The sequence below is a fragment of the Vigna umbellata genome, chromosome 3, assembly GCF_029865625.1.
Source record: "Vigna umbellata cultivar VRB3 chromosome 3, Vumbellata_1.0, whole genome shotgun sequence".
Lineage (NCBI taxonomy): Eukaryota > Viridiplantae > Streptophyta > Magnoliopsida > Fabales > Fabaceae > Vigna > Vigna umbellata.
In genome coordinates this window covers 13,575,608-13,599,969 of record NC_142167.1, presented here as the reverse complement: position 1 = coordinate 13,599,969, position 24,362 = coordinate 13,575,608, and the positions used below count along the sequence as shown (strand labels likewise).

The following is a 24,362-nucleotide window of genomic DNA, read 5'->3' as shown; positions in this document are numbered from 1 at the left end:
CACTGTCTGGGAAATATTCTTCATAGAATTTAGTTCTGAAAACCTCCCAGGAAATTGGACTTTGAGCTTCTGTCAACAACATCTTCACACTTGACCACCAATGGCTAGCTTCTCCCGTCAACAAATACTCTGTGAATGCCAAACGGTTTTCATTTGGACATCTCTTGGCCTCATAAATCCGCTCCATATCTCTAAGCCACTGATCCGCTTCATCTGGAAGTCCTTTCCCATTAAACTTGGCAGGATGGTGCTGTAAGAAGCTTTCCAAACTCCATTCTGCATGGGGTGCAGCATTAGAGGAGGAGGCTCCTGGTGTGCCTCGGCCAGCTGCCAAGATGTCCATTAGTTGTCTTTGCGTTGCTTCTGAGTGAACACGAGAAGCCTCCATACTTTGCATTGCTTCCTGGTTTTGCCTCATCAAGGCAGCGTTCTGCTCAACCAAAGTTGTGTTTTGTTGTTGAAGTCTGTCTATGACTGCCTCCAACACACGGGCACTAATTGGTGCATCAGATTCATTCGGCTGAGGTGGGGGAGGAAGTCTAGGAGCCATTCGTTTTCTGGATCAGAGAAAACGTACGTTAGCTATGTTCAAGAGTTAAAAATTAATAACTCATCAAACACATATCAAGCACACAACGAAAAGCACAGTGCACTCATACCCTATATGTCCATAAAAGAACAAAACTGCTCTGATACCAATAAATGTAACATCCCAATAAATAGTAATTACCATTAATCAGAACTAATCACATTTACAGAAAATACAGTGCAGTTTTAAACTAAATAACAGCTGCTCCAAAAGAAAACAGCACGTATAAAAATAAACAGTACTGTACAGTTCATTACAGCAGATGCTCAACATTTAAAACTGAACTTGCAGCACTTTACAGTGTTCAGAAACTCATCAAAATATAAAACAGTTCAGTATTTACAATTCTGCAAAACTATATACAGAACTGTCAAAATACAGTATAGAACTAAATCCTAAAACTGCTACGGAATGAGCCTCTACTGCTCAGCTTTAACTTCAACTTCTACGAGGTTGGCATCCTCCAAATTTTCTTCTTCCAGCATAGATTCAAGGGGTGCCTCACCATCTGCTCACATCCACAACGGATGATCATTGCATTGACAAGACGGACATACAGAAAACAGTAGACAACACAAGGAAATTGCAAGGGTAAGCTTAGGTAATTTAATTCAACACAATCAACATAATTTAACATATAAAATCAGTCATACAATTCATACAATATTAAACACATATCCACGCATACAGTGACTCATCCAAATTCTCATAATTAAAGACTGTCCGGACTGTATGATCCATGTATCTACAGGCGTTCTTGCACCCGGGTGATGTAGTAACTGGGATACCCTCAACAGCTGCCACCCGAGGTTAACCCTTATCAGCCCAAGTACTATAAGGACTAGTGCCTCCTGCCATTCCCACGCATGAACTACTCTCCTCTACATGAGGATGAGCAATCACGGAATATCAGGATGAACAGCCATCAGTAGCTTAATCCATGGTCATACTACACTACTTCTCATATTCACATCATGGAGACGTTCCTCCTTGGAACGCTCATTCACAATCCAAATCTCATAATTCCATTCAAATCACCATTTGTACATATTCACAATTTCTCTTATTCAGATTCGCATTCTGTATTCCACTCTCTTAATTTAAATACAAGTTACTTTTTAATAGATCACAACGACTGTATTACAGTGCACTGTAGTCTCGTTTCTGAACAAAAGAAACGAATCTGTATCCATTTACGTGAGTTAAGAACACTTAAGAATTTATTTGAGATTGAATCAAAAAGATCTGAATAATACTTAGAATAATTCTAAGTATAATACTGGAGATTGAATAAAAAGGATAAGTATAATTTAGATATATTTCAATAGATAACCAGAATACGAAAGAAATTCAGATATGAACACTGTCATAAAAAAAACCGAACGTTAAATAAGAATTTGAACGAACACCATATACGTTCGCTCACGAGTCCAGGATAGGACGAGCGTTCAGTTATAAAACCGAACACTGCTTAGGACGAACGCCAGTCAATGACCGAGCATCAAATAAAACTAACGCGCATGGAAATGAACGCGTATGGGAACGAACGTTCAGTATCAGACCGAACGCTAACTAGAACGAACGCTCAATCTAAGATCGAGAGTTCCTTTGGGCGAACGCTCAATATAATACTAAGCGCCACTTATGACGAACGCTGGTGAACAAAACCGAGCGTACTATTACCCTTCAATTTAATTTTTAAATGGTTGGACACGCTAAGTTGAGCCGAACGCTCAAACCTAACTCTTGACACAAATAACGCTCGTTCTCGATCCGAATCCTCTCCAAATGAAAGAATTCTTACTCTAAGTTATTGTCCAGTGAAACCGAACGGTATAAGACCGTTCGATGACGAGCGTACACCATCAATCAGAGAAGACCAGACTTTCCAGATTTTCAAACACGAGAATTTCACAGTTTTACATACGATTCATAACTTAGAATTTATCTTTAACATAACTCTCATGCATTCCAAAATTCCTATTATCAATCCATAAATACAGAGTCTTCCATCTTCCAGTTTCAAACATATCATATCAACATACAGTTCAGATCAAAATCATTCCAAATTAGGCAGAATCAATCACATTACAACTCATACATTTCATTCACTGCATTATTTCATACAACATTCTGATATACATCCATTTCAATTCTGCTTCATCACACATATTCAAAATTCGCATAATGCATACATTTCAGACATCCATCACAATTCATTACTGTCATACAGATCAAACATATATTAAATTAAATTACTAAAGCTTCCCTTACCTGTTACTGCAGTGTACTTCCAATTGCTTAGAATTTTACTCTTACACTCACGGCTTTCTATCCAGGAATTCACTCAACCAATTCCACTAAATCTGATACACCAGAATCACAACAGATCAGATTTCTAATCATGCATGCAACCAGAATTTTGGTTCGCATGAACTAAATGGACAATTATGCAGAATGAGAACTTACCAGTTCAGTTCTCAGTTCTGTTCGGATCAAATTGATGCTCACGGTGCAGTGAAGGTGTCTACGGTCTCTGAAATTAGATCAGAGGAGTTGATAGTGAGGTATTTTAGAGAGAAGATGAAAGAGTGCAGGGAAATACAGAGAAGATGAGAAATCAGAATTCGAGAGAAAGAAGAAGATTGCATGAAAGGAAGAGAAGAGTTTTCAGAGAAATTATTTTCTCTCCCTCGTCAAACGGTTGAGCAGTTACTCACTGCCACCTGGTCTCCACTACAGCTTTTAGAAGCTTCCAAAGTGACATATGGCATTCAGTGCATGCAGAGAGAAAGAGAGTGGAATTTTGACGTGGCAAGGTGAATTAAAACAGTGATCATAGGATGGATTTAAGTGTGTTAATTATCAGGTTCTCACAAGTTGCTTCAGTCAAAAGAAGCTTTCCATAACTAAAGATTTATTTAAGATAAATTATATTTCAAGAAATATTAAACGGATTAATTTTATTATCTATTTAGAAAAAAAATGTTAAATAAAATTATATATGATAATTTAATAAATAATTTTACATAGAAAAAGCTCAAAAATAAAATTTAAATAAAATATCTTTATTTTTAAGTTTGTTTAAGGTTCCAAAACTTTAAGCTTTCCCTAAATACATATATAACGAAATATATACACGAAATTTGTAGTTCAAGAGTATGTTTTAATTATCCAATAATCAGATAGTTTTTAGTTCATTGAATATAAGTTTATGAATTATTAGTTACTTTTCTTTTTTACTAGTGTCATTAATGTATACAATGTTTTGGACAGTAAATTCACATTGTCGTTAAATGCCGTGGATCTATCATAAGGTATTTGGGTATGATCGAAACTATTATAATCATGCTAATTAGTTTTTGATGAATTAACTTTTTAGAATTTCATAATATAATGTAATAACCATCAAGAAAACTTTAATGTTATTATTATATCATGCATTTAATGTGGATCATAACCCATGTCAATATTTAAGATTATTGAGAGCAAGTAATATAATACTTCAAAAAAAATTAATAATACATTTTTTATTTCAAAAGTTGTTATAGAAAAAAATAATATTTATTATATAAGTCACAATTTTTTTTTCTGAAGACAGTCATTGGATACAAATAAATTGATAAAATTCATCATGAGGGACAAACTATTTGGGACGTTGACGTGACATGTTTTTTAAACGTGGCAGGATGTTACGTGTAAGTTCCTAAGTTTAACGTGAAAAATGTTTGATTAAAAAAATTTAAAAAAAATCATCCTTCATTACAACAGCACCCAGAAATCCTACATAGAAATCTTCTTCTCAGCTTGAGAGACAACAGAGAGAGAGAGACAACAGAAAGAGAAGAAGGAAGCAATGGGAAAGAAGAGTGGAAATGGTGGTTGGAGCGCTAGTGGTAGATGCACGGTTCGACATTTCTCGCCATTTGGTGAACCATTTTGGAAGAGGAAGTGAACCGTTTCTCGTCATTTTCCAAAATCTAACTATGGTTATTATTATCTTCCTTGATTAATTTTGAAGTGTGTTCTCTACTGTTTAGTTTTGCTTATCAACAATGTCTATCGACCCTTTCGAAATTAAAACATTTTTTGCTTTTAGTTGTGTGTTGTTGTTGCTATGCATGTTGCTTTCGATAGTATTGGTATGTCATCATTATGGTGTTGTTGAAGAAAGAAGAGACATTGAAATCGGTCCTTCATTTGCTTTTGTCAATCTAAAAGAACTATCAGAGACGATTCTTGAAAATGAAAGAACTGGAAAAATAGCACAGCATCGATCAATCAACCTCCAAAAACAAGAAAAGAAAAAAGAAAAACACCCATTTTCCAATCAACCCCCAAAATCACTTCTTTAAAATAAAATAAAAAATCATTTTACGAGATATGAAAAAAAAACCCAAAACAAAATTAATCTAAAATTCTAAAATTGCAGCAGAGAAAAAAACACGAAATAGAGAGGGAGGGAGAGAAAGAGAGACAAACATTGAAGAGAGAGAAAGTGATTTCCAGGAGTGAAAGGCATTGTCTTTGTAGGCAGAGAGGGTGCAGAGCATGTGAAACTCCTCGTCCCAGAAAACGACGTCGTCAGGTTGAGGTTGCACCTCTCTGGTGAGGTTCTTGGCTATGGCGTTTCTACACAACCAGCTAAACGAGAGTTTGGGACCCTTCCATTTAATCTGGAGTACCAGACCCATTATCTGCGCCTGGCCGCACCAGATCACATCCTTGAGAGTGAGGGTCTTCACTAGATCCCACCAGGCCGCGATGTGATTGGCGCGTGGAGGAGCCGTTGGAAGTGGTGATTCACTGGAAGAAGAAGCACCGACGATGGCAAAATCGATTTACCGAAAATTCTATTATTAAATCCCATTTCAGAAACCCTATTAATAAAATCTAATCTTTTAAAAAATGCTACGTATACAGGTTTCAACATGAAACGTTTAAAAAAACATGCCACGTTAACATCTCAGCTTATCAAAAATTTAATTTTGTTAACACAATTTAACGACAGGATCTAATTAACTTAAATTAGCACTTTTTAAAACTAAATTGGAGATTCTAATAAAACAGAAATTGAACTAAGAAAAACCTACGAAAATTGAGACAAGGAATTTAACCTATAATAAAATATTGTTAAATTTTTTATTAAAATATTTAAAAACAAAAAACATGCAAAAACTAATGTATTATGGAGATTCTGTTATCGAGAGAGAAAAGAAAAGACTGAGGCTGTGTTCGTTTGGAGTGATTTGGGGGAGATGATTTAGGGGAGATGCACATAGTGCTTTTGTGAGGAAAGAGACGATACAGAAAATGAGTTAACGAGGGATGAACACGTTGGACCCACCATTTGCACAGAACCCAACGAGTTGACAATCATATTAAACAATGATTAGAGTATGATAGTGCCATAGGAACACTCAATTACTGTCAAAGAGAAACAAACAGAGCTGATATTAGAGAATGTCATGGTTTCAGTGCCTTCTCTCACTGTGCCCACTTTCACCATTTTATTCTCAGATAAAATTGATCTAATAAATATATTAAAGATATAAAAATATATTAAAGATATAAAAATATAATTTAATAATATTTTTTAAACTTTTTCATTATTACACACTTCAAATATATATTTATATATTATATCTAAATTTTGGTAATTTCACGTGATAGTTATTATATTCTCTTGGACTCACTATCACATGCACGTTATCGTCATATGAAACTAGAAAGAAAAGACTAAAACAGCTGAGAAATAATAGGGATGAGGGGTCCTCTCCCTCCCATTATCTTCATCAAATTTACTCATACTATCTACATGGACCATTGGAGTATATTAGTGTTCTTCCTCCATTTTACTATATTTATCAAAAAATATATATGAAGAAACTGGAATCTGATAGTTTTTAGAATCAAATGTACTCACTTTTCAGATTTAGTAGTATTATGTTTGGTTTTTTCTCTTTAACTTTTAGGTTAAAATACAGATTCCTTCACGTGAAAAAAAAGAAATGTGTTCTTTTTTCTTCTGGGGAATGATTACTCTTGGGTTTCTAATTTAATGCTATATTTGGTGTTGTTTGGCAGAAACTCTTTATAAACTTTATTGAATTATCATTAGTAAATGAGAAGTTTTACAATATTATATGATAATGAAGAGATAAAATTATTCATGATGAAAAAATCATGATTTATGAAGAATTGGTAGATGGAAATATATGTAACCAAGAGTTTCTACTAAAGTTACCCAAATAGTATTCCAATAAATAATAATGATTAATGAACATAAAACATCTTATTAATCAATGTTCTTAAGATATTTTTAATAAATATTAGTCCGATTCAATAGGTTTTAGATTTACGATAAATTTTGAATATTTTTAATTAAGTTTTTATTAATTTTTTTAGTTTATTGAGTACGTTAAATTTTTTTAATTATTAATTGAATTTTTTTGTGTTAATATTTTCGTTAATTGAGTAATATGATTATTATTTTGTGATTAATATAAAATAATGTTAATATTAATATAAAATGATGAGTGATTTTTATTGTTTTGATTGAAAACATGTGTTGTGACAAGATCGCTCTCATCAATAATGGAGACAAGGACAATCTCTTAATTATTGAAAAATATGATAATATTATTATTCCAGATATTTTCAGTAAGAGTAATAAAAGTCGTAATTAATATTAACAATAATATAATTTTATATTAACCATAAATATTGCATATTTTACTAATATGTGAAGATAAATAAGCAAAATGAGGAGTAAAATAACAATTATGTCATCCATTTAATAGAATAATTAAATAACAAAAACTCAATAACTCGGTTAAAAAATATAGAAAATTGAGTACTTAGTAAAAAAAATAATAAGAACTTAATTAAAAATGTCCAAACTTATTAAATAGTTGAAGTTTAATTAAACCTATTCAACATCATGCAAAAAATAAGTTAAAAATGAGTCTAAGATAACCCGTAAGTATATACAACTAATTCAGAATTGATTAAGACAACAATATTTTATACATATATAACTTATTCATTGGTAGATACTAGTTATTAGATTGAATATTTATTATTAGATTAAAATTATATAATTAATAATGAGAAATAACTCTTTCTAATTACAAGTATAACAATAACTATTGTAATTTAATTTACTCAGTTTACGTCACAAAACAATTCATATATATAACTACAACAAATTCATTTTTATGAATATCAATAAAAAAACACTTGGTTAGGAAAAAAACTTAACTTAAGTTTTACCAAATTAATATACTTTATTACACTCGTTCACGAAATCTATTTCTATATATAGCTAAAACTTGTTATTAATTTTGAAGCAATAAAAACCGATTTAAAAATGATATCTTATCAAGAAAGATGAATTTCCACAATCTTTTTAATCATAATTGGTAGTCTTAAAACTGGTTTTTAAGAAAACCATTTCCTGAAAAAACAAAATCCCTTTGATTTAACTTTGAAAATGGCTACTTTGACAGGCTTAAGGCAAGTGAAGAGGAAGCAAAAGATGGGTGCTTTTTGTTGTGATTATTTTAGGAGGGCTTGTTTGGTACCATTATTGATCTCATGATCTATAGCAACTGTTAAACAAATTGATGGATACAGTTCTGAAGAGAAGCCAAAAATAAATAAATAAAAGCACGTGAGAGGGCAAGAATAATATGAAAGTTTTAGTTGAAAAACTATACAGAACAAGCTGGCACATGCACATGTTAGCATTTATGCTCTTTATCAAACTATATCATACATTTACTCTCTCTCTCTCTCTCTCTCTCTCTCTCTCTCTCTATATATATATATATATATATATATATATATATATATATATATATAATCACCAATAGTATAATTAAATCTCTCTGAATACAGAAAAAAACAATTTAATTAGTATATTACTATCTGATTCTGAGGTATGTCAATAATAATAATAATAATAATAATAATAATAATAATAATAATAATAATAATAATAATAATAATGTAATATTTATCTAGGTAAGTTTGTGTCCTGTATATGAGCTATTATAGCCTCCTCTGCACAGTGTGATGTACAAATAATAATCATTATTTATTTCGCTTTCGGCTTCTCGCATTTCTTTCATGTGACATACCTGTCATTTTAAGATGTACTTTTTTTAATGCTTAATTTTTCGCCATTTTCATTTTTCTTGAAAATTTTCAAATTAACTTTTATTTTTATTATTTTTTATTTTCAGTCCATTTTAATGTACAAAATAAAAAATTTCATCTCATTTCAATGGCATATTAGATTTTCGATGATAAGAAGAAAAAAAACGGATCACATGGATAGTTTTAATTAAAATAACTAAATCTTCAAACTATTATTTGCCCCTTGTTATTGGCCTTTTTTTAAGATCAGCATGATATAAATGATTAATGCTCAATGATTTTATTATAAACTTAAATGCTTAATTCGTCCTGAGATGAATTTCTGTTTAGTATCCAGTTTTAAAAATGAAAACATTGGTTTCTATGTTATGAAAAATATATGAATAAGGTCATGTCCGTTAAGTTGATAGTAATGACGTTAAGTCAATGCTGATGTGGCCATATTTTTTCTCTTCTCTCTTCTGCTGTCCAGCTTTTCTTGTTCGGCTTTTTCTTTTGATGATTTGTTGAACTTGTTCTTTCTTTGTGGACCTTATTCATACATTTTTCATAACATAGGAACCCAATGTCTTCATTTTTAAAACCGAATACTAAACAAAAATTCATCGAAGACGAAGTAAGTATTTAAGCATTTATTATAACATTGTTAGTTTTTTTATGTGTTTTTTTTATGTGTTTTTTTTATGTGTTTTTTTTATGTGAATATTTTATGTTTCCACAACCTTATTTCTTCAACTACCTCTCGAACAAGTATACGTTTTTTCATGGAATGAAAGAAAATATTCTTTTCAATATGCAAGATACTCAATATCATACACATTGTTTGAGTTCCTCTATTAACATTTGAATCGAAATAACTTCCTTAACTATATATCATGTACTCAGTTTTTATAGCAACCAAAAACTTGAATATAAATAATTTATTGTGGTATATGCCAATGTAAACACTAATAAACTTTAAGTATCTATCCAAGAGAATAACCTTTTTTATTGTATACTTTTTAACATAAATCTAGGACCAAACCTCTAACTATTAGCAAAATTATATATCCCAAATATATTAATTCATACTAAACTAAAAATTTAAATAATGAATTAATCACTAGTTTATTTTAAATATATCAATCGTGTTTAATAATAAGCAATTAACTATCCTCACCCCAAGAAATAATTTACTAAATGACTAAAAATTAAATCAATAACAATTAAACAACATTAGTCTATTTTTATATAATTGTTTATACTCTTAAAAACAAAAGAAAAAAATATCATAATTTTATAATCACAAATACCAAAATAGAAAACTAAACTAAAAATACCTTAAAATGATAACGTTATTCGAAACAGCTCAAAGCATCCTAAAATTATGATTTAAATAGAAGCATAAAAACAGCAAAATTTAAATCAACTTTGCTTTATTTTCCCAAAAGGAGCTTCTCTGGAATTGTCATGTCACCAAACTATGTTAGATACTATTTGTTTACTTAATTACCTGTTTGTTTATTAATGGGTTTTGAAAACAAATAGTACCATGAAACATAAAAAGTGACATGCGAAGAACAGAAGCAAGGAATTGAAATGGAAAATCATGGTGGGAAGAAGAGAGTGGTGGTCGTAGGAGGGGGTATTGCGGGTTCTCTCGTCGCTAAATCTCTCCAATTCACTGCCCATGTTACCCTCATTGATCCGTAACTAAAACATTTTCTGCTACAGTTTCTTTTCCCTCTTCAATGATTATGTTTAATTATTCAAATTAATTTTTTAATTCCAAATTAGCTAGTTGAGACACCAAATTTTTTTTGTGTTAATCCATAATGTTAATGGGCTGTTTTCTTTTGCTTTGGTTCTCTCCCTCTACGTGAGTTGGTCAAGAGAATGTCTGTAATTCAAAAGGGGCATTTTATACCCTTGTCAATTTTTGAAATTTTTGTAGCATTTTGAAACTTCCCAAATTTTCAATTTTCAATTTTGTTCATCAAAATTGTGTTTTTTAATGTGTTTGTCATTTTCCCTCAAACACTGCATTGGCATTTCAAGTGTTTAATCTTTATAGCATTTTGAAACTTCCCAAATTTTCAAGTTTCAATTTTGTTGATGAAATTGTGTTTGTCATTTTCCCCCAAACACTGCATTGGCATTTTAAGTGTTTAATTTTCATGCGCACGGCTGTTGTTGTTCAACTCGTCAATGTATGTTTTCTTTTTTCTGATTGAATGTGATTGAATGCAGGAAGGAATATTTTGAGATTACATGGGCAAGTTTGAGATCAATGGTTGAGCCTTCTTTTGCAGAGAGATCTGTGATCAATCATAGAGATTACCTTGTCCATGGCAATATCATTACGTCCAGTGCCGTCAATGTTACAGAAACTGATGTGATCACCGCCGATGGCCATAAAATTGCCTTTGACTATCTTGTTATTGCCACTGGCCATGCAGATGACGTCCCCAAAATTAGGAGGGACAGACTTCATCAGTTCGTAGAACGTGAGTTTGAACTTTGAACATCTATCTATGATAATCAGTTCAAAATACCTAGAAAACATACTATGAATTTACTCTCTAACTTATTTAGAACTAGTTGATCCTACACGTGTAATAAAAATGAGATTTTAGTGTTGCTGGTATTGGAATAATCTGAGAGGAGAGCAGGTTATTACATGACATGAAAACGAAGCATTATAATGCTCATTAAGAGAAACAAAACGAAGGATCAGGAAGTTCTGGATCAACCGGAAGAAATAGCAGAAGCACAGAACACATAATAACAGACTAAATGCTGACTATGTTGTTGCTTATTATCTTCATCAAAGGAGTTGTTTCATGCTATCAGGGATTATATTGTTTCTTATTGCTCATTTGGCCATAATGTTCTTGTGAATTTATTCTGTTTTGTCGAATAGTTTCAGTTAATAGTGTAATGAATTATTGTAGTCAGTATATTTGAGTTATGAAGTTCCTTTTCTCTGGCAGACAACGAAAGGATAAGATCTTCTCGTTCCATCATGATTGTTGGAGGAGGTCCTACTGGTGTGGAACTTGCTGCAGAGATAGCTGTAGATTATCCACATAAGAAGATTACGATAGTGCACAAAGGACCTAGGCTACTGGATTTCGTAGGGACAAAAGCTGCGGATAAGACTCTAAAATGGTTGGAATCAAGAAATATAGTGGTGAAACTAGAGCAATCAATTGACTTGAAGGAATTATCATACGAAAACAAGACATATCGAACTTCAAACGGAGAGACCTTTGAAGCAGATTGTTATTTCTTATGTTTAGGGAAACCACTTGCATCAGCATGGCTTGAGGAAACTATGTTGAAGCATGACATGGATGAGGAAGGAAGGATTAAGGTAGATGAAAAGTTGAGAGTCATTGGTAGGAGAAACATTTTTGCAATTGGAGACATTACAGATATTCCAGTAAGTACTTGCTATAAGTATAAGCTTTTTCACAATCACATAATTTCGTATGTATAACTTACTCTGTAACAAAATAAGTTACCTAGTCTTTTGCTGCTCACATGATTTTCAGATTTTTTTTTTCACTAGAAAAAAAGTTCATGTTTTGTTTCCTGGGTTTGGCCAATTTAGTTTATCCTAACTAGTAATGAAAATAAATAACTATGCAAAAATGAATGAGTATATTGCTTGTATGCTCATGAACTAGTATTTCTCCAATTCTATTAGAGGAATCTGTTTCATTGCAGAATTTGGATTCTCTGCTGCATTTTTTGTGTTATTCTTCTATTATGTCTGATGGATACTGATTTTGATGTTTTAAAATATATTAAAAAAATTTTTAATATAGCACCATCAGTGTATTTTTAATGCTCCGCAGAGGACAATAACAAAAAATTCAATAGAGAATCTGAACTCTTCATTACATCATTGTACTACAATTCACTGCCTATCCACGAGTTTCATTGTTGTTCTTTAGGTGATTTTCTTGAAGAGAAGTGTCCTAAATCCTTGAATTCAAGGCCTAAAGTTACTTTTAATGCATGATTTCCTATAGTTTTATGTAATTGCATAAATCAGGCTCTTGACAAGCCATCTGATAGGAATTAAGTTTGTAATGGAAATGTATACAACAGGAAATCAAGCAAGGATTTGCAGCACAACAGCATGCAGAAGTGGTTGTGAAGAACTTGAAGGTGATGATAGATGGAGGAAGAGATTGTGGTCAATGTAGGATGGAAAATTACAAGCCACAGATGCCAATGGCAATCGTTTCACTTGGGAGGAAAGATGCTGTGGCACAACTACCATTAATGACAGTCATTGGAAGAGTTCCTGGGTACATCAAATCTGGAGATTTATTTGTTGGTAGAACAAGGAGACAAATGGGACTGGATTCTCATACTGTGCATGCTTGAGTCCATGTAATGCATTATGTGTACACAAACTACAAAACCAAACATTGTTTCATACTTTACATGTTATACTGATGTATTTTGGTACTATGATGTTTGTTCGTACATATAATATAAAGAAATAGAGTGAGCTTACTAGAGAATCAAATCTTCTGATATGGTGTTCCATACTACCTTAACCCTTCTCATTTTTTCTGCACTATATTCTCAGAGTCAACAACATCTGTGTGAAGATGAATCAATGTTTTACATTTCAGAAGAAAGAGAGATTAAGGCATGTGAAAATTGAAAAACTTATACTCTCAGAAGTGTATTGCTGTATAATGTATAAGTTTGACTTAAAATTAATATAAAATAAAACCTTGTGGCATGTTTATGTTGGAAAAACAGTGTTTATCTTTACGTAAAAGAAATTCGAAATGAATATTATTAATTAAAAGAAATATTATGCGTATTTACATAAGAAAACAAGCTGTAAACAGTATTGAAAAGTTCAAGTTATTCTTTACTTAAAAATTATTTTTCAAAAAAACTAGTTGGCATTACAGTGTTGAAGAGTGACAAAATGTTTAAGAAAATGTATAATTATTATGATATAATTTTTTAATTTAGAATATATCAAAAGTTGTCGTAGTTTTAATTACTTTTCTTAATGTGTAAATTAAAAGTAAACCATTAAAAATGCATGACTAAAATGTCAATCGAAGAAAAGTCAACTGACATCAAGAAAAATTGTTATCAGGAATTGCAAAAATCCGTAGATAATATTAAAAAAATTGTAAATTAAATTATTTATAGATTATTTATGGTAAAAAGTCTGTATGTATACCGCTCTTAGTTAATTGTTTAATATCTATTCTCGCAGAAAAGTGTCATACACGCCGTACATAATAATATATAATATGAAATTATTTATGAATAAATGTAGGAAACTTTTTCTGCAATTCTAATAAAAGTGTACTTTTCCTACATTTCCTGCAAAAACATATATAAAAACTAAAATTACAGAGACCAAAATTGTCTACGCAGAATTAAAATACCAAAAATATAATAAATCATTAATTTATTAAAAAAAGAGGTAAGCCCAGTTTTAAATTTGATACGCTCAGTACTGTAGTCACAACAATCAATTGAAATCAGTTTTAACTTTCAAATTAAGATGAACCAGTATATTCTCTTTTAAACAAATTCGCAACTTTCCTTTCGTATATTTAAGGGTTAAATATGTTTTTAGTCCCTAAACTATTGGCCGTTTCTGGTTTTCGTCCCTCTTCCAAAGTAAGGTACAATTTGGTCCTCATTCTTTAGAAAAACGTTTGTTTTAGTCCTCAAAATTTTGTTTTTAGTCCTCGTTTTAGTCCTCAAAACGTTCGTTTTTTCGACTAAAACGAACGTTTTTTAAAGATTGAGGACTAAATTGTACCTTACTTTGGAAGAGGGACGAAAACCAGAAACGGTCAATAGTTTAGGGACTAAAAACATATTTAACCCTATATTTAATTATCAATTATGATTAATTCTTAAATACTTTATTTATTTATTTATTACGCGTTGATATCTCGGTCTCTTTAGTATTTGAGTCATTTGTTAACATAATAAAAAATCAATAGTTAATGAAATTTTAAATATTTTGTTTATATCTCATTATTAAATATTTATGTTCGTATATTTTACCTATGTAAAATTGAAATTTTTGTATATTTAATTTTAAATTTATATGTATCGACATTTTTTTACATATTAATACTGATATAATTAACATTTTAAAATATATAATTATAAATATTTGGTGTAAACTGTTAATAGAAAATCTAAATATATTTTTTAGATTTTTTTTAATGTTTATCCTTTTATCATGTAATATCTCATTTTAATAGTATAAAACTACTAAAATGAAACATTACATAGATGCTAAAAGAACAACTAGGTAAAACAAACCTCCTTCAAAGAAGAGATCTACTTTTGTAGATCTATCTGCTACTCCCTCACCTCTAGTTGGAACAACTGAAAATATGAGTTCCTAAGCTCACACCATTAGGTGATCATCGCAAAAGAGAAACAACATAGACAACAGAAAAACAAGGGTAAGCTAGATATAAAAGATTCATACATTAATAAAACATACAATCACAACTTAATTCATGCATATGATATAATTGACTTCAAACATCATAAATATATTATGACTTAGACTTACTGTCCGAACTTAGAATGATTGTCGAGCTATGGCGGATTGTGCACTCATGGTGGCCTCTATTGCTTCACAAAGCCATTGCTAATAAGTTTCGCCCTACCACACTCACGAGGTTAGTCTGTTTCGGACCTTAAGGCATACTAGAAGCCCCCAAGACTAAGACCTCCTGCTACTCCTCACGACATGGATCAATCCTCTCTACTTGAGAATGAAATACCATTGGAGTTTCAGGATAACCCCCAAGACTAAGCTCTTGCATTTATTCTAAACACACTTGGATCTCACCAAGAGATTCCACTTTGAAACTTACTAAACCACTTTGAAATTATACTTTACTTCCATTTGAATCACAACTCAAGTCTTTGATAATTATAAAATCCATTACATACTCATACACAGTCCCAAGTAATTCACCACATCATTTAAATCAAACAAGAACAAATAAGAAAAAAGTAAACTAAAACCTGGACCAGTCGCTAAGCGCATACCCTCAACAATTCGAATAAAACTGACAGTGCTCCCAAACCTCAACAATTCGCTTAGCGCATACCATTCGCTAAGCGAAAGTTCTCTGACAGAAAATCCACCTCTACCACTACTCGCTGAGCGAATACACTCGCTCAACGAGTCTACATAATCTACAACACCAAATCTGCAGAATTATGCAACCTACTCCAAATTACCAATTCCAACTATTTTTCTGAATTTCTAACCCTCCTAAATTGTATTATACACCTAATTAGACTTGAACAATTGTTCCTAAACCTTACTAACATCAATTTAAAGAGTTTTCTAACCCTGTTCTACTTCAAAACCTCCAAGACACCAACTTATAGACCCAAATCCCATTCTACCCCTTTTTTCACATTTTTGATCAACTAAGTAGTTCTCACAAGTCACAAATGACTTGACTAAACTGTTACAACTGACCATTTGAGCCTGTAATCCCTAATTCTCATTTTCACTACTCCATTTCCTCAAAATGAACTTAAACATCCCAAGATAACTCTATTCATAGACAGTCAACATTATCACATACATTATCATAGAATCCTCACATTTCATATTACCAAAACAAATCAAATTCTCACCCAATACAATTCAAAATATCAGTTCATGATTTATCACTTAAAAACCATCAAATTTTATCATACTCTTATACCATAAAACAATATTCCAGCTCAAACAATTCAATATTTAACTTATGCACAACATACTCCAGGAGTTATAAAATTAAAGAGTTTACTAGCTTCCCTTACCTCTAAACTAACTGTCAAACTCTAAAAACGCTCCGCCGATTACTTGAACTGCAAGGAATACATAGATGAACCTATAAAACACCAAATTGGAAACGGACAGAGTTCTTAGAACTCTAAATGAATCAAGAACATGTAGGAGATGCATGATTACACATGCAACAGAACAATATTACTCTAAAACAGATTTAGGAACGAAAAGGGAAAAAAGGAGTCGAAACTTACTTGCTCTATTGAAGAAACTGATCGGGTAGAAACATAGATCTCGTTGCTGTGGTCGATTAAGTCCTGATCGTCAAATAAATGACTCAGGAGTTAGAACTCTTAGAGAAAAGATAGAGAACTCTAGAAAAGTGGTTTCTAGAGAGATGATACGTTTTAAAATAACGAAACTCGTTTATAATAAAACTATTTATAATAAAACTGTTGAATATTAAAATAATCGAGTCTCACTAATTTTAGACTACCACCACTTCTAAAGACACCATTTTCTGGGGTTTTACATGTCATATTTTTAGTTTTTTCATATGTTCATTGCATTTGATTTAATTTACTTTTTTATTTTGTGCTTTTTAGTTTGTTTCTAATTTTTTTTTTATTTTTCATATTTTAAATTTATTTTTATTTAATTTTATATATATATATATATATGTATAAATATTATAAATTAATGATAGTCGTTGTTCGGAAGGTGATATCATGTGGGTTAGTTTACCAATTCATCTAAAGAAGTACAAGACAGACTTAGTAGCATTAGTCTATTTCATAGCCCATAAAAAATTTCATTATGTTTTAACTTTTAAGTTAGTCATATTTTTTTTTATTTCACTTCACTCTTAATCCCTAAACTAGTTTTTTTTTTTCATCATTCTTTTAAAGAGTCTAAAATATTAAAAAAAAATTGTTAATGCAATATTTATATGTAAGTTTTATTATTAAGATTTTGCTTTAATAAATTCATAGACGAATCACTATGCCGAAGATACGAACAAAAATAGTTAGTAATCTATGAATTATACACATTTAGGAAACACAAATAGCATTTTTAAGTTATTGAAAAAAAACATAAACATTTAAACTAAATCTGAAAATAGAGCTGTCAAAATGGGTCAACCCGTGAGCTAATCTGGCCCACTACGGGTTTGAGCCGGGTTGGTTAGAAAAAATTGAATTTTTTTTATGTGAGTCAGATTTCAACCCGGCTCATGCGGGTTGAACCCGTGGTGGGTCGAGTTGGCCCACCAACCCACCTACATAATTGTATTTTATTAAAATTTAATTTTAATTTTATAAAAAACTAGTTATTAGTTTGTCTTTGCTTGAAAAAGTTATTTAAGTTCTTTATTTTCAAAATTAATTAAACATCCATATGTTGGGAGTGAAATTTGTTTAAATTTTTACTATAGAAAGTTTGTAATTTTTTTATTTAAAAAAAATTGTAATTAAGTGAGTTAGTGAGCCAACCCATTTACCCACTAATGCATAGTGGGTCGAGCCGAATTTTTCTAACTCGCTAATATATGAGTCGGATTGTGTTGACTCACTAAGTGACCAACCCGTGGTGGGTTAGGTCGGACCTGATGGTAATCTGGAATAAATACAGAAGGTGTAGAATGCTTTACCGTCAATACGTGGCATCTCCACCATTCAACAAGTGGCTTTTCCATTAACTGCCACGTCACCTTAAATTGGTTTTTTAGACATCACTTTCTTTATTCAAGACCACTACATACATATACGATCGATTTCAAATTCAACATTTTCTCTCATGTAACTTTTTATAATTTTTACAATAAGGTCACATGTTACTATTTTATTAATCTGTTTAAATTTATTTTTAAAAAAATATTTAAAATGGTCAATAACAAATTACCATGTATACGTAGTAAAAAAGTTATCAATTAAAAATATATTTTCTATTATTCTACGCCTTCAACATCTTCACCATCTTCTGGAGCTAGGTTTTCAAATTGCATTGCATGCTTCTTATATTTGTTATTATTCTCTCTCCGATTTTGGTCACGATAACCATTTTATGTTGTTCTTTGTCTCTTCTCTGCTTTCAACTATTTCACATACACCATTGTAGAAATGATGTTGTCTTTTGCTTTCATCGACATTTTCCTTTTCTATGTTTGTATTCCTTTTCTAACTCTTTTAGATTCATTACAAAAACCTATTTCCATTTCAAACTTTTCGTGTTTTTGTTTTTTACTTTTACCTTCCAGGATTACATTCATTGTTCACTGCAAAAAGGCTGCAACCATAGTCCTTCAAGATTTCAAAACCTTTTTTCTTACTCAATTTTGGTAATCTCTGCTTTGGAATACTTGAAGCAATGTGTTCTGTCACAATTAGGATTAGAGATTTTGAATTTTGACAGCTACAATTAAGGATTTTGAATTTAAATTTCAAAAATATTTTACATTGATTTATATGTTTTTATATATACCTTTTGGAGCCTTATATGCTTACAGGATTACATTCTTTATTTTACATGCTTTATAAATTGTGTTTTTGGGTTCACGACTTGGTTTTTTTGAGTCTATTTCTTTATTTAGTGTATTTGATGTTTGCATAACATTTTGAATATACAGAGATGAACATACAAAAGCCATTTCATTCGTTGAATGAAATCAATTTAGAGAAGGAAAACTAGAACATAATGGTAAGGGTATTGAGATTATGGTGTTTCAATAGACAATATACTTCATTCATAATTAATATAAATTCATCATTAATATTAATATGTTAGAATTTTCTATATGACTTGACTTAGTACTTTTGATATTTAAAATGGAAAATATGAATGCAGAATTATATCATTCCTGCCATAATTATGAAGACATTAATTTACAAATTTCAATCTCACGTTTTGAAAGACAAAGTTTACTGTATTCAGTGTTTTAGTATTAACTTTCAATTCGGAACAAAAGTTTTTTTTTATAGAACTATAATCATCATATAGTATTAACTTTCAATTTGGAACAAAAGTTTTTTTAGATAATAGTGAATTAGTTCTAAAGGCTAACCCAAAATTCATTCCTTTGTCAAAATTCATCCCTTTCTAGATTTGACAATGGCTATTTAGTAGATATGTTACTTCTTTTAGATGAAAAAGTACATACTTGAGCTTGAAGTCTACATTTTAATGTTGATATTTATTTATTTATTTGAAGGTCTACATTTTAATGTTCTTATATTTATTTGTTAATATAAATGTTATTAGAGAGCTTACTAGAGTTAGACTTCAAAAAGACATTAAAAAAAATAAAAACAAAGTTGAATGTTCTTTCACTCGGTATTGATAAAAATGAAAAAAAAAAAAACAAAGTTGAGTGTTATTTCATTCAAGATTGATGGATAACATCAATATTATTTCATTTTGTTCTTTTTATACTTTTTGTTTAACTTTCATATTATATTATCATACTAATGTTTATTTGTTCTTCTCAAGTGATTATAATCAATATTTTGTTATTATTATTCACTTTTGGAAAGTCAAAGTTTTCTTATAAAATCAAAGAGGTATTTTGTAAAGAAACTTTAACTTCATAAACTTGTGAAGCGATATTTTGTAAAACATAATTTAATACTTATAGATCTTTATCTAAATGGTCTGAGTGTGGGCTCAATGACCCAATGAACCATTTATTTTGAATGAGTTATGGTTAATTAGATTTTGCTAAGTTACACAGCAGGTGGTACACCATTAGATGTGGTAGGTCTATACGTACTCGACTAGGCCGTTTAGTAAGTAGTTCATTATTATCTTTAGCAGGCAACACACATTAATGATAGAAGGCATGCAACCCTCAACAAGCAACAATTACTAGTAGACAACACTCAATTATGGCGAGTGACACATAATCTTTAGTAAGAAGCCTACCATCTTCAATAGATAATGCTTATTCTTCGACAAGGATAGATATGCTTATTCTTTGGCAAGAAACACTCGGCCTTCAACATGTGACACATAACCTTTGTCGAATAATTCTCAACTTTCGGCATGCAGCTCTTAATCTTTGATAAGTAATATTCAACTTTCGACATGTGACATTTTATCCTCGATAAACAACATTCATGGTGTGTTTTGTAATAATTTGTTCTAGAAAAATCTCAATGTTGAAGGATACTTGGCCATATATATATATATATATTGCTAAGTTTTCAAATAGATCAAATGATGATGATATTCAATATATTAAGTATTGACTTGAATTGTAATGTTGTTGAAGATTCTACAAGTGCATACCCCAAAATAGTAAATTACCAACAAAATGTTATAAAAACAAATATTAAAATAAAGGAGTGAATGAAAGCTCTTTTTAGAAAATAATGTCTTTTGAATTTAAAAACAATTTGTATTCATTTGTGCATTGTCTGTTGGATTTATTATGTATACTATCTATATCTATTTGGTTGTTTAATTTATTTTGTGATCCATTACGAATATTTGATTTTTTAATTTGAATGTTATTGACATTTGGTCATTTTAATCTGAATATTGATTTCATATGTTTTAATTAAATGATGATGTAATTTGAAATATTTTTCTTAAAGTTTTCCTTAACATTAATAAAACACATAAAATTAATTTTTTTTCTCTACTATTTAAAGAAGAAAAATAACTTTAATTTTAAGATTTTTCTTAAAAGTATTGTTTTAAGAAACTTAAGCATGCTTTTAATTTGGTGCAATAAAAAGGTAGAAGGGAGTATGAAGTATTTTTAGCGTGTTTGATTTTTCATTTGAAACGCGTTATATTACTTTTAAATTATAGAAAATTTAAACTAAATATAAATATTTTAAAAATAAACTAAAAATACCTTAAAATGATAAGGTTATTTAAACCAATTTTTTACTCAACTAATCTGTTTTAAATAAATTCCAAAAATAAAATAAAAACATAGTATATAGATTCCCATTTTTATAATAATCATTTCGTAAGAGTAAACACAAATCAAAGCATCCAAAAATTATAAAAAAATTGAATGAAATTTTGAAGAGTAACCATCTTTTTTTTTTCTCACTTTATCTTTTTCTTTACCCCAAACAGAGAAGCAGAACATAATCGTAGTTGTCGTGACCCCAGTCCAACCTATCTATCTAACCTTACAAATTTGCAGACAACTGTGTTAGATGGTATTCTCCTGTAAGAAAACTGTTAGATACTATTTTTTTACTTCTTCCCTTTAATTATATAATGCCAGATAGCAACAGGAGTAGAAAACTGCGATCGGCGAAGAAACGAAGCAAATAATCGAAATGGAAAAAGACAGGAAGAGAGTGGTGATTCTTGGAGGTGGCGTTGCAGGATCCGTCGTCGCTAGATCTCTTCAATTCCATGCCCGTGTCACCCTCGTTGATTCGTAATTCAAATATTTTCCGCAACTTTTTTTTTTCTTGATTAATAATTCAAGCAGAAATATTTTTTATTTGAATTTGGCTAATTGAGGCACCCATTTTCTGCATTTAATCCCTGAGGTTAGTGGGTTGAAGATTATGGTGTGTATTTTTAGATTCTGCTCTGCTCTGGTTCTCTTCCTTTTGGTAAAAAGAAGGGTTTTGAGTGACCATTTTCAACCCTTGTCAATTTCGGGAATATTTATCGCCTTTTGTTACCTCCCAAATTTCCAAGTTTCAATTTTGAGGTTTAGAAGTGTGCTTTTGGAGATGTTTGTCAATAGGAAATATGTTGGGTTTGAAGTGGTGATGAGCTATACATTGCATTGATATTGAAGTTTCTAACTTTTCATGCATATGGTGGTGGTGGTTGTTGTTGCTGCCAACTTTTCATTGGGTTTTTCACCTGATTCAGAGTGATTGATTGCAGGAAGGAATATTTTGAGATTCCATGGGCAAATTTGAGGTCAATGGTTGAGCCATCTTTTGCAGAGAGAACGTTGATCAATCACAGAGATTACCTTACCAATGCCGATATCGTTACGTCCGAAGCCGTCAATATTACAGAAACTGAAGTGTTGACTGCAGATGGCCGTCGAATTGGCTATGATTATCTTGTTATTGCCACTGGTCGTGCAGATTCTGTCCCCAAAACTAGGAGTGAAAGACTTAATCAGTTCAATGAAGGTGAGTTTGAAACTATATCCGATAATAATGGATCCAATTACAAAAGGACACAACTTCATATAAAAAAATTCTAAAATTTCCAAGGTTCTACATATTACAATTGCTCTCTGCATTTTCTTATTTTAGAAATATTATATGTTCTGTTTCAAGCAAGCGTTCAATCATTTTTCTCTCTCATAAGTACACATTGATGTATTCTTGGGTTTTTATATGTTTAGTAATATAATCTTAGAAAGTAATATAATAAAATTCATACCAATCAATAGGAGTGGAAGATCCTATCCATCCTCGAACCGACGGTGGTTCTCCATTAACTTGTTTAAAGCTATCGGTCATTATTTACATTATTGTGTTTTAGTCTATTGAATCATGGATTGACATTGCTCATTTAGTAATATTTCTTTTTTCTAGAATAGCTTCATCTGTTGAACCATGTAATATTTGTCTTAGTCAGTACTTGAGTAATGAAGTTCGTTTTCTCTGGCAGAGAATCGAAAGATAAAATCTGCTCGTTCCATTCTGATTATTGGAGGAGGTCCCACTGGTGTGGAACTTGCCGGAGAGATAGCTGTTGATTTTCCAGATAAGAAGGTTATACTAGTACACAAAGGGTCGAGGCTGCTGGAGTTTATAGGGGCAAAAGCTGGGCATAAGGCTTTAAAATGGTTGAAATCAAAGAATGTTGTGGTGAAACTAGACCAAAGAGTTAACTTGAATGGATTCACAGATGGACAGAAGATATATCGAACTTCAATAGGAGAGACAATTGAAGCAGATTGTCATTTTTTATGCATGGGAAAACCACTTTCTACTGCATGGCTGAAGGAAACTGTGTTGGAGAATGATTTGGATTCTCAGGGAAGGATCAAGGTAGATGAAAAATTAAGAGTCAATGGACGGGGCAACATTTTTGCAATAGGAGATATTACAAATATTCCAGTAAGTGCTATTAATAACTCATTCAGCTTTTCACAATTATATAGTTTTATTAAAAAATCAATAAGTTCCTGAATCTCTTGCTTTTTAACATTGTCTTCTGGCTGGTTCTCTTGAGCTAAACTGAGAAGTCATGCTTTACTGCCTGAGTTTTGGCCAGAATTTAGTTTCTTCTTACTGATAATTTATGTGTATTACTGGAGATCGTTATGTAGAAGTCTCTTTGGTTTTGTCCCATATAAATTGGTTAAAATGCTATAGGATCATTGGCATTTTAATCTTCGTACAAGGCACCTAATAAGAGGTTTTTTAATGGAAATCCATACAACAGGAAATCAAGCAAGGGTTTTTGGCACAGCAGCAAGCTGAAGTTGTTGTGAACAACCTGAAGGTGATAATACACGGAGCAAGAGAATGTAAGATGGAAACTTACAAGCCACATTCAGCAATTGCAATAGTTTCACTTGGGAGGAAAGAAGCAGTGGCACAGTTACCATTCTGGACAATCACTGGAAGAATTCCAGGATTCATTAAGTCTGGAGATTTGTTTGTTGGTAGAACAAGAAGACAAATGGGACTCAGTTATGATATTGTAAAAGCTTGACGCTAAATTGTGTGCATGGTTTGTACATAAATTACAAAATCAGTCCGTTTCATAGTTTTTGCTGTAGATTGGTGTTTTTCAATTTGTTTTTCCTTTAAAGAATACATATGTACGTGAAATATCTTTATGCTTAAATGGTGTTTCCTGGAA

General features: G+C 31.1%; 2 protein-coding genes across 2 annotated transcripts; both read left to right on the top strand.

Annotated features, from left to right (window-relative positions):
- Positions 1-10,198: 10,198 nt before the first annotated feature.
- Positions 10,199-13,331, top strand: LOC148201679 (uncharacterized). Its single transcript, XM_088110116.1, has 4 exons — positions 10,199-10,440; positions 10,982-11,238; positions 11,725-12,176; positions 12,851-13,331. The coding sequence occupies exons 1-4, from the start codon at positions 10,331-10,333 to the stop codon at positions 13,130-13,132; spliced, it is 1,101 nt and encodes a 366-aa protein (XP_087966242.1). The 5' UTR covers positions 10,199-10,330; the 3' UTR covers positions 13,133-13,331.
- An 8,312-nt stretch (positions 13,332-21,643) lies between these two features.
- On the top strand, positions 21,644-24,362 carry LOC124831248 (uncharacterized). Its single transcript, XM_047305174.2, has 4 exons — positions 21,644-21,951; positions 22,416-22,672; positions 23,160-23,611; positions 23,940-24,362. Exons 1-4 carry the CDS (start codon positions 21,848-21,850, stop codon positions 24,210-24,212), a joined length of 1,086 nt encoding a protein of 361 aa, XP_047161130.2. The 5' UTR covers positions 21,644-21,847; the 3' UTR covers positions 24,213-24,362.